This window comes from Vigna unguiculata, chromosome 7 (genome assembly GCF_004118075.2).
Source record: "Vigna unguiculata cultivar IT97K-499-35 chromosome 7, ASM411807v1, whole genome shotgun sequence".
NCBI classification, from domain to species: Eukaryota; Viridiplantae; Streptophyta; class Magnoliopsida; order Fabales; family Fabaceae; genus Vigna; species Vigna unguiculata.
In genome coordinates, this window is record NC_040285.1 from 26,564,828 (window position 1) to 26,575,423 (window position 10,596).

General features: G+C 34.6%; 1 protein-coding gene across 2 annotated transcripts; it reads left to right on the plus strand.

The window, feature by feature from the left end:
- Positions 1-2,039: 2,039 nt before the first annotated feature.
- Positions 2,040-9,466, plus strand: LOC114192275 (serine/threonine-protein kinase Nek2-like). 2 transcript variants are annotated; one of them, XM_028081945.1, is made up of 15 exons: positions 2,040-2,413; positions 3,339-3,450; positions 3,604-3,670; positions 3,845-3,910; positions 4,086-4,132; positions 4,240-4,285; positions 4,392-4,472; positions 4,582-4,624; positions 4,702-4,751; positions 4,839-4,920; positions 5,004-5,053; positions 5,452-5,525; positions 5,774-5,825; positions 7,224-7,670; positions 8,305-9,466. In XM_028081945.1, the coding sequence occupies exons 2-15, from the start codon at positions 3,365-3,367 to the stop codon at positions 8,974-8,976; spliced, it is 1,863 nt and encodes a 620-aa protein (XP_027937746.1). In that variant the 5' UTR covers positions 2,040-2,413; positions 3,339-3,364; the 3' UTR covers positions 8,977-9,466. The 2 variants fall into 2 exon arrangements, with proteins under 2 accessions (XP_027937746.1, XP_027937747.1); XM_028081946.1 differs by lacking the exon at positions 2,040-2,413 and adding an exon at positions 2,435-2,877.
- Positions 9,467-10,596: the final 1,130 nt, after the last annotated feature.

Below are 10,596 nucleotides of genomic sequence, written 5' to 3' on the forward strand. Positions count from 1 at the left end.
ATGTAAATAATTATAATTTTTTTTAAAGTATTTGATATCGAAGAAACAATGTTGCTCCTAATATTGAATATTTGATAATATTATGTTTCCTTTATCGTAATTTTTTATTATTTTATAAAAATTAATTAAAATTAATATTGAAGTAGTAAGAAAATGAATATGAGTATGAGTACGAGATTATACTCGTTTCCCGGTGGGGATGAGGATGAGACAAAAGTTTGATACCCACTAGATTTGATTTGTGTATAAGGATGAAAATGAATTTTTTCTACGGGAATGAATATGGGATAGCGAAACTCGTACCCACCCCGCCCTGTTGCCATCCTATATGTATTTGATTAGAAGATTTGAGAGGAAAAAAACGAGACTGAATTTGTTTAAATTAAAAAAATGTGATAAGAAATAAGGAAAATTAAATGAAAGTTTAGGAGAGTTAATGAAATGATTTGATAGTATTAATGCAATAAAAATATTTTAATTGATAAAAGTATAAAATTACAATTTTGTCTGTTAAAAAGAATATTAAAAATATAAGTGAAATTTAAGTTGTTTGAATTAACACAAAGATGATAAGAAACGAAGGAAAATTAAATGAAAATTGATGAGAATTAATGAATGATTTAATAGGTTTGATACAATAAAAAAATGTTTAAATTGATAAAAATATAAAATTATAATTTTGTCTTTGTGTAAAATAAATTGAAAATAAGATGTGAATAGTCGAAATTAAATGGAGTAAATTATAAGTGGTGAGTTTAAACAAAATATGAAATATACAATTTTTTTATTGTAATAATAATAATAATAATTTTTATTATTGTAATAATAATAATAATTTTTATTATTATAATATTCACCGTATTATTATAATATTGACTGTGCTGCATCACCATCAAGGAATATTCACTGTGCTGGAATCTCTGGACTCCCTCCATGCATGAGAGACAGAGGCAAATCTTTGTTAGTAAACTGTGATAAAAAGGGAGGTTAGTTTCGTATTTTAGTATCTTATGACTTGGCTTTTCTCAATAATTTTCGCTCAACACCGAAGATCTTATTCACATCTCTCACAAATCTGCGCCCGAAAATCATCACAAATAAACTTATACAAATACAGGTTTTCACGCTTTTCCATCATTCTAAATAGTATTTGAACCCAAACATAAGGAGATTAAAGTGCAAAATAATACATTACCTTTATGAAAGATAAAATTGAACTTAATAAAAAGTTAAAATTAAAGCGACTATTTAACCTAAAAATTACGAGAGAACAAAAAAATCTACGAACACAGAGAAAATGATTCTATGGAAAGAATCTGAAGAGAAGACGTGATATAAGCTATCTCTGACACCTTCTTATACACTTGAATACGCTATATAGAAAGTATGAACTCTGCCACATTAACTCGTGTTGTTAGCATATTAAATTCCATTGGGTAATATTCTGAAAACCACAAAACTAAGTCAGAGTAAAATAATATGAAGTAAGAGGAAAAAACAAATGCAATAAAGTTTGGACACCAAGTATCACGTGTTAGTGTGACACCACTCTCTTTCTCTCCTTACTCGAATCGTGTCATTAAATATCTTAATCGGAGATAAGTACAGGTTCTTAGTTTGTTAATTGTAGTTCCTTTGTATTTCTCTCTAACGTGCATTTTCTTTTTATTTAAGAACGTGCATCAGTGTTGGTAGGAGCTGAATCCTTTTAAGAGACAACTATATAATTTTTATTATATTGAATGCATTTGAAGACTTTTATAATTTATTTTTATTTTCATGTTTAAACGGGATTACAAAACCCAATAAAGCAGGGGGTGAAGATATTACTATTGAGCAGGGTGTGAGACAACAGACAACCCACCTTCCAGTCCTTCACTTTTCCCTCTGTCTCTGCTCCTTTTCACAAAACGGGAAACAAGAGCGTCATAATAATTTCACTCATTTTTGTTTATCAGGCAAATAATAATAATAATAAAAAAATAATAATAAATAATAATATCAGTGTAGTTTTAACTTCACCTATCACTTCCCCTCCTTCACTCACTCCCATTACTCTCTCCTCTCTCCTGCATCTGTCAAAGTAAAAATCTCACCCTCACGGGACACTGGTTTTAGCCTCATCTCACTCTCTCTCTCTCTCTCTCTCTCAACCAAGTTGTTTAATAAATAATAACACTGCAATGCAATCTCTCTCTGGATTTGTACTTTTCTCTCTCTGAACCAGAATGGCGAAAGAGCTTCTTCTGCAACTTCGTCTACTGCTTCTTCTCCCGGAACAACGGTGTCGTTTTGCGCCTCCCCTGCCAATGTTCAACTTCGCATTCTGACTCCTCTTACTTCTACATTTTCGATCCCTTCGATCCGTTTAGCCTCACCTTGCTTCTCGCAACCACCGACTCACTCAACTCAGGTGCATTTTGCCTTTTACTCTCATTTCTCTACCTGATTCAACTTTTCTACCTGCTCTCTCTTCACTCACCTTTTTTATTTTTTACCTTCCCTGCTTCCGGTTTAGATTTCTCTCCGTTTTCTTCCTTTGCACTGTTCACATCCTCTTCGATGCTATTTTTTCCTTCTGCATTCCACTTCGTTGCCTCTGATTCGTCGTCTTTTCGGCTTAATGTTTCTGTTACTGCTTAATTATTCTGGACACTTGTTCTTTCGTGAAATGTAGGTAAACCAGCAAATCATTAATTATGCGTAGTGATCTTAGTAGTTGTTAGTACTGCTTCGAGTAGCGAGGCTGGTTGAATGAAGGAAACATTTGCGACACACGTTATGTACACTTTCTATTTCTATAGGTTTCTCGCCAGGGAATGGAAACACAATAACTCTTTACGTGAATAATTTTTGTGGTGAAGCCTTATTTGTCAAGTAATTAACTAAACTCCCTGATTGTTCAACTTTGGTACTTAACTTGGTGTGATCCAGGGTTGTTTATTTCCCTTTTACCGCGTGATCTTATTGTTCTGTATTCTGTAATTAACGAGCATTGCTGGACCCGGTTTTTGACTACTTTATTTGCTTTATTTGTTTTCTTTTGATTATCGATTATATTTGTTCGTTTCTTTTTTTCGCAATAATCACCGTTGTATTGCGTTGTACTTTTCTTATTCTACCTTGAGAAGGGATAAAGGGAAAGGGTTAACTTGTAAGCATATGCAATTCTTGAGTAACTTCGCTGCTAGTGTAGTTTCCCTTCTCAGTCACACAGTGCAGTACAATAATTGTCTCTGTAACTTCCAAATATGGTTTAATTATTTACCTGCCCTCCATTATTTTGTCATCTAACCTCTCTGTAAGGATTCAATGTGTTTGACTTGGAATGTAACCAGGGGTGGGAATTCTCTTAATTGATGACATGGAGCAGTATGAAATACTTGAGCAAATTGGAAAAGGTGCTTTTGGTTCTGCGCTTCTTGTGAGACATAAGCATGAAAAGAAAAAGTGAGAAACTAACCTACCTGACCTCTATTTATTTATTTATTTTTCTCGTCTGTTTCTTTCCAGTTGTGCACTTAAATGTTTAAACAACAACATTTGCTATTCCATAAATCATTATTGGTAATGCTTTTGCACTTGTGTCTTTTGATTATATAGATATGTGTTGAAGAAGATTCGCCTTGCTCGTCAAACCGAGCGCTCTCGCAGATCTGCACATCTGGAGGTTGGTGCTTCAAATAGCAGTTTAAATAGAATACATAATACTTGTGACTTTTTCTAAAATATTTCCCTTTGCATGATGCATTGTTTGGTTTCTAGTTCTATAGAAGTGTCATTTGCTAATGGGCCGCATTGTTCTAATTGCATAACTAACATTTATGTCTTTTGTTCTGTATAGATGGAGCTCATCTCTAAATTAAGAAACCAATTCATTGTGGAGTACAAAGATTCGTGGGTAGAAAAGGTATTTTGCTTCTTAGTTTTTACCTCTCTTCAGTTAATTAGAAGAATGGTTTCTACTTGCTGCTTGCATAAAATAAGCTTGTATTGTAGGATTGCTAGGAAATCTCTTGGTGTATGCATCATAAAACTCCAAGTTTGTTATATGTTTTGATCTATTTTGGCTCCTTCCTTCTCAGGGTTGCTATGTTTGCATCATTATAGGTTATTGTGAGGGAGGAGATATGTAAGTCTCGTTTCTCTAACTTCTAGCATACAATTCATAGTTCTATTCTTAACTATTGTAAATTGGAGCATGGATGTTTTTCAAAACATGCCGTTGATGTAATGCAGGGCGGAAGCTATAAAGAAAGCTAATGGTGTCCTGTTTTCTGAGGAGGTTATATTTTTCTCCAATCAGAAATTTATATTCCTTCCATTTGGACTAGAATAAGGGTGACATTAATTTTTGCATTTAAAATTTAAAAACGACCATTTGTTTGCAGAAACTTTGTAAGTGGCTCGTTCAACTTCTTATGGCTCTTGAATACTTGCACATGAACCACATTCTTCACCGTGATGTCAAGGTTAGTGACTGATTTCTCTTTGTATATAATAGTACAATATCATAAAAGTTAGTTCCATCTAATTTGTACTAAGCTATATACTAATGAGAAAATCACATGATTCCATCAGTGTTCAAATATCTTCTTGACAAAAGACCATGACATACGGCTCGGTAAGTTATTCTACATTTTCTTTAAGTAAAGCTTAGATGATTGAAATTTTGTTCACTAGTTATCAAGGGCCATGCAGGTGATTTTGGACTTGCCAAAATGTTGACGTCTGATGATCTCGCTTCCTCTGTAAGACATGTGCAACCTTTTAATTGGATTTGGTTATTGTAAATTTAACACTTGTAATAATCAACCCGTGGTTGTCTTGAAATGTAGGTTGTGGGAACTCCTAGCTACATGTGCCCTGAGCTCCTTGCTGATATACCTTATGGTTCTAAGTCAGATATTTGGTCCTTGGGTAAGTAATAGTATTATGGTTTTATTCTTTGTACTTTTTCTGTTATGGGTTTATTGTTTGATCTCTGAAATCGGATAATCCAGGATGCTGTATATATGAAATGACAGCGCATAAGCCTGCATTCAAAGCATTTGTAAGTTTCTTTCTTAGAAGTCTTTTTTTTTTCTGTATTTTTTTCTTTATGCAATGTATTACATACATTCATGTCTGCTGTTGAATGATAAGTATAGCATCGATTTGACAAATATCTGTCAATAATTTGGCTATCATCAAACTGCCATATTTGGACATTTAGTGTTAGGTGGACTGACCAGTAGATTACAATCTTGTTAATTTAAATTATCTTTGTATCTCAATTTATTATGTTTTGAAATTGTTATTATATTATTTTTTATAAATTCGATTTTACAATATATCATCACCAACACTTATTTAGCTGCATAATATCTGTATATAGAATCAGATTCACTATATGTTTTCTGTGAACTTTGTTTTGGAATTACCTAATTATCTTTCAATTTCTTTGAGCAGGATATACAGGCATTGATTAACAAGATTAATAAATCAATAGTGGCTCCACTGCCTACAAAATATTCTAGTTCATTGTAAGCATATAATCTTCCATCATAAAAAATTTTATTGAACTTTCCATTTTTCAAATTGTAATGTCATGTTTTACGCTGTAAAATTTAACACTTGTCAAACCAAGTGCCTAAAGTTTTCCAAACATAAGGTGTGTTTAGCCTAAGATAATTTATAGTAAGTTTTTTTTTTGTTAGTTTATGTGATCAATTATTAATATCATGGACTATATGATTAATGATTGATCAAGTATATTTATTGCTTTTGGCAGTCGAGGTCTTGTTAAAAGTATGCTGCGCAAGAATCCAGAGCTTAGGCCCAGTGTATGTAATATTATCCTCTGACCTAGAATAATTCATTGAAATTTATGAATGCTACATCTAGCACGGTATTTTATTTCCATTGTGATTGAATAGATATTGCAATCCTCTGACCTAGAATGATTCATTCAAACTAATGGCTGCCACATCTAGCACCGAAATTAATGCTGTCATCTGCAGAAAAAGCATGCAATTCAATGAACATTCCTCAAAATTTTTGGATTTGAGATTTCATTGCCCATGACAAGCATTACACTTCAATTAAACTGCGTTTTCTCCACCCTAAATGGATTGTCAGGATTGGATTAGCTGAAGGAATCACTTTTGGCTTGCCTGGTTGGATATAGTTGGGTTGATGATAGATTTTACTTCAAATTTTGATGCGATTTTCACTTTGACCTCTCATTCATTTATATGAAAAAACCCTGTTTGGTACTGGAGAAATCCTCGTAGTTGCATCAATTAAAGGCACAGGAATACGATAGGCAAAGTATTGAGTTGTGAAAGGCAATATTTTTGAAACTGAAAATTGTACTAAAATTTGCATACAATTATTTCTACACTGTTATAACCAATATGGTTTTTTGGGCATATTAATGATGTCTGGTTTCCCGAAGATATTAACTGAAAATTGATATTAATGTGTAGCTGCCATGAACATCACCCTTTTATCCTCTAGAACTCCATCAGCTAGATTGGTTTGCTTGTCTTAGAAAATGGATTTTGTTTAATCAACTCTACAAAATTGAGTACGAGACTAATATTTATGGATTGGATTGTCCGGTGCATCGAGTAACATGATAGATAAACAAATCTTTTTAAAATAAATTTTGATACTAACTTGAATGTAGAGATGGCCAAAAATCAGCGAGTTTCATCTCAGCTGATGTATATGTGTATATTGTACTCATATTTTATTATATATACATATTATATAGATGTATGTATACATCAGCTGAGTAGATGTATATCTCAAAAGAGAAGGCTGCAACTTATGTTCCTTAACCTAAAGCAAGGTACATCCATAAACAACTTTCATAAAATCTGTACAACAATTTTATAAACAGGTGAAGAAAATTTAAATTAAAAGCTAAAAATTCAAATATCTGCTTTTAGAAACCATGATTTACCTGATGACTGGTGCCACTGCCGTCTACATGGCAGTAATGATTATTGTTAGTGGTGGCCAATTTTATTCATTTTGCATAACGTCTTGTTGAGCTCATTTATCCTTTGTCTCCATATGTGTCCTTTTCTGGCATCTACGTCTATTCACCATGATATCACCTATAGTTGTGGCCTTCTGGGCAGCTATCCTTCTATGTGCTCTACCCATCTGAAATTCAAATTTGATCTGTCACATGGACCTATTTCTAATTTGAGGTGTGATTGTGGTGGTAGGCTACAGAGCTGCTTGGACATCCACATCTTCAATCTTACGTTCTTAAGGTCCATCTCAAAATCAATAGCCCCAGGCGAAACACATTGCCAGTTCATTGGCCAGAATCCAAATACTTGAAGAAAACTAGATTTTTGGTGCCAGAAGATGACCCTGTTTCTCTGTATAGGGATAAGCGACATTCTTTCAGTAATGATCGGACTCTAAACCCAAGTGTATCTGGTGCTGATCAAGATTCTGTGTGCTCTACTCTTGAAATAGATTGTACTCCTGACCATTTGAATCAAAGATTAGCAGAACTACGTGTTGGAGATAGCCATGAATTGAAATCAATCCGGAAGCCTGCTGTTTCCAGAACTTCTAGCATTACTAAGACTCCAAGATTCACTTCCTCAAAAGTCGCTGGCACCAACAAGAAAACAATGAAATCCTCAAAGAATCATAAAGAGGTAAGGGAAGTTGTAAGTCCATTATGTTTTCACATGACTTTGCCTTCTTTTTCTTTGGGTTGGGGGGTATAAGAATGTTTGTCACATGGTTTAGTCATAAAAAGAGTCAATCATGTCATTTTTGTGGTTTCGTTAAATATTTAGTTAAACAGTTGACAATTCCTGGGCCTGTATAGATATTTTTCTAAAGAATGGGGTGGTTGTATTGAACTGCACTAACAAGTAGTCAATCCACAATAACCTTATTCCTAGTTTGAAATATTACAATAAACTCTTCTAATTTACTCGGTATAGAAAATCTCCCTTCTTGTCATTAGCATTTATTTATTTTATAAGATCTTTAACTTATGACTAAGGTACAGGTTTAATCTATGTGCTACTTTTACGCCTAATTTCCCTGTCAAGTAAATGTCGTACCTTTTATATTTGATTAAAAGACAGGAGAGCAAAGTTACCAGAAAAATTATTTATGGTTTTAATAATGTTCTTTTAAATTTACAAAAGTTACACTGTTACTATTATAAAATTAACATCATTTTACTATTGGGGAGATCACCTTTATAATTGGTCAAGCCTCAAGATAATTCACGAATAAAATGAATTACCTGTCTGACTTGCTAAAGTTTGATTGCAGATGCTTCCTTCACACAGTACCACAAAATCTGCTAATACTAACCGTAGAGCATCATTTCCATTGCCAACAAAAGGTGGTATTCGGCAGCCTCCTTGCGGGCCCAATGCCACTATGATTAGTCACGTGTCTTCACCTGATATCTCGGTCAATTCTCCACGAATCGATAAGATGGCTGAATTCCCATTAACTTCATATGTGGATTCTTTGTTCCCTATCAATAGAACATCATCCTTTGTTCAAGGTTCCTCTGGCCTCCCATCCAGTGGCAACCATTCCACTGTGATAGACAAATGCACGGTAGAGGTACATGATAGAGCCTCAAACAGACCTGACTGTACTGATTCTTGGCAGGGAATCAAGCAGAGCGTGTTAAAGGAAATTGATGAGGATAAAAGTGGTTCCTCGGATCAAAATGCAACAGCAGGAGCTTCAAGCCACACATCTTCTGACTTGCGCCGTAGACAATTTGACCCGTCATCATTCCAACAAAGGGCTGAAGCTTTAGAAGGGTTGCTTGAATTTAGTGCAAGATTGCTACAGCAGGCAAGGTATGATGAACTTGGGGTTCTATTGAAACCATTTGGGCCTGGAAAGGTTTCCCCAAGGGAAACAGCTATCTGGTTGAGTAAGAGCTTCAAAGAGAATACTTTCAACCCAGAAGAATTCATGTAAACTGCTATAATGTTACCGTAGTCATTTTTAGAGTTCAGTGTTTCTTCTCACACGAGAGAGTTTAGCCAGATGATTTTTTTAGCTTATCACATTTTTTTTTTTCATTCCAATGAATAACGATAACTCAAATTTTCGATCTGATCCATGAAGCAGATGGTAGATATTTCTTTGGCAGGAAAGGTAGCGAAGGTTGCTGTCTCAAAACCCTTTCCATTCTTGTAATTGTTCGTTCATTTTTCTTTGCTAGAATAACTATGCATCAGTTAAATGGGGAGCAGAAGGTATTGGCATTTGAGTAGAGGCCCTAGTTATGTAATCAAGGAAGTGGTATACTTTGAAATTTATCTCTGGTCCTAATGGCATCGAAATGGTTAACAATACAAAAAACATTTTGCTGGTGTTACTGTTTAACTAGTTTCCTTGTGGTACTGGGTGTTTTGTATTTGTACTGCCTGATAAGTGTAAATGCAAAGAAGCATTTAGTAGAAAATCGACGAATCATACTCCCATTTATGAAAGCAGACTGATGTTAGGGCAACTTTTTCTTTTCACTTTCAGCATCTGAGATTGAGACCGACATACCTTGAATTCATACACGCAATGGCCATATTATGGACTAAACATGTTACATTGCCTCTATCCAGTGTAGGTAGGTACTAGAAGACGGCCAGCAATTTCTTGGATATGATGTTTTATTATTTAAGCACACAAGCATTCAACCCCCAAATTTTGCGTTGATTGCGGCTTTTTCCTTTCTTGTTTTGCTTGTCGTCCGGACAGACTCAAGTTGAAATGACTGTTTTCAGACGATATTTGCTGCGTCTGCCATTTTGTCTGAATTTGATAGTTTCGGCTTCTAACATTTGGGAATTGATATCGATTCATGTGTTTCGTTATTCATTATTTATCTGAGAAGTTGACTTCTCACTGATGTCTGTACCTTGATCCCTTTTGCGCGTATTCACTGTTCAAACCGTGTCCTAATGTGGAACTAGTATACGAGAATGGATATAAAATCGTAACAATGCGGCTCTTAATCAGTGTGTTTAACATTCAAGAAACCAACTGAAAGAATCCATTTGTGATTCTTGGCCAACTTCACCATCCCATGGAGTCGTCTGGACTCCATTAATTCTAATCGTGCTATCGCTTAAGACTTATCTTCCTTACCCTCGACGAAACCCATTGTCCAGGCTTTACATAATCTTTGTGAAATTCCTATTAGCCAACTTCCAACAACTGTATCAAGGGCAATGAGATGCAAAAGATACCAGAAGATGAATGCACACTTGGTATTGACCTTCGCGAAAATACTTACACTTGGTTTTTGAATTTTCTTTGTCAACTTCAGAAGACTTAAGTCGTGTGCTACCTGGTGGTAAGTTGAATCCAGGATCCTAGCGGCTGGTTACTTGGACAGCGGATTTTAAACCTTCATATGTAAGACAATCTTATGAACAGTGCCGGGTAAGAAATTTTTGGCCTTTCTCAACTTTAGAGACCAACATTTTTTACCTTTATCATTGGATGACTTTACGGTATGTCGTTCTTGCGAAATGGTTGCAAGGGCTATTGAGGATCTTGATAATGAAGCATGATTTACCAGGTCAAATATTGGCT

Coding starts and splice junctions, on each gene's coding strand:
- LOC114192275 (XM_028081945.1), top strand. CDS start 3,365: ATGGAGCAGTATGAAATACTTGAGCAAATTGGAAAAGGTGCTTTTGGT. Junction 4,133..4,239: donor TATTGTGAGGGAGGAGATAT/GTAAGTCTCGTT, acceptor GATGTAATGCAG/GGCGGAAGCTATAAAGAAAG. Junction 5,054..5,451: donor AGCCTGCATTCAAAGCATTT/GTAAGTTTCTTT, acceptor TTCTTTGAGCAG/GATATACAGGCATTGATTAA.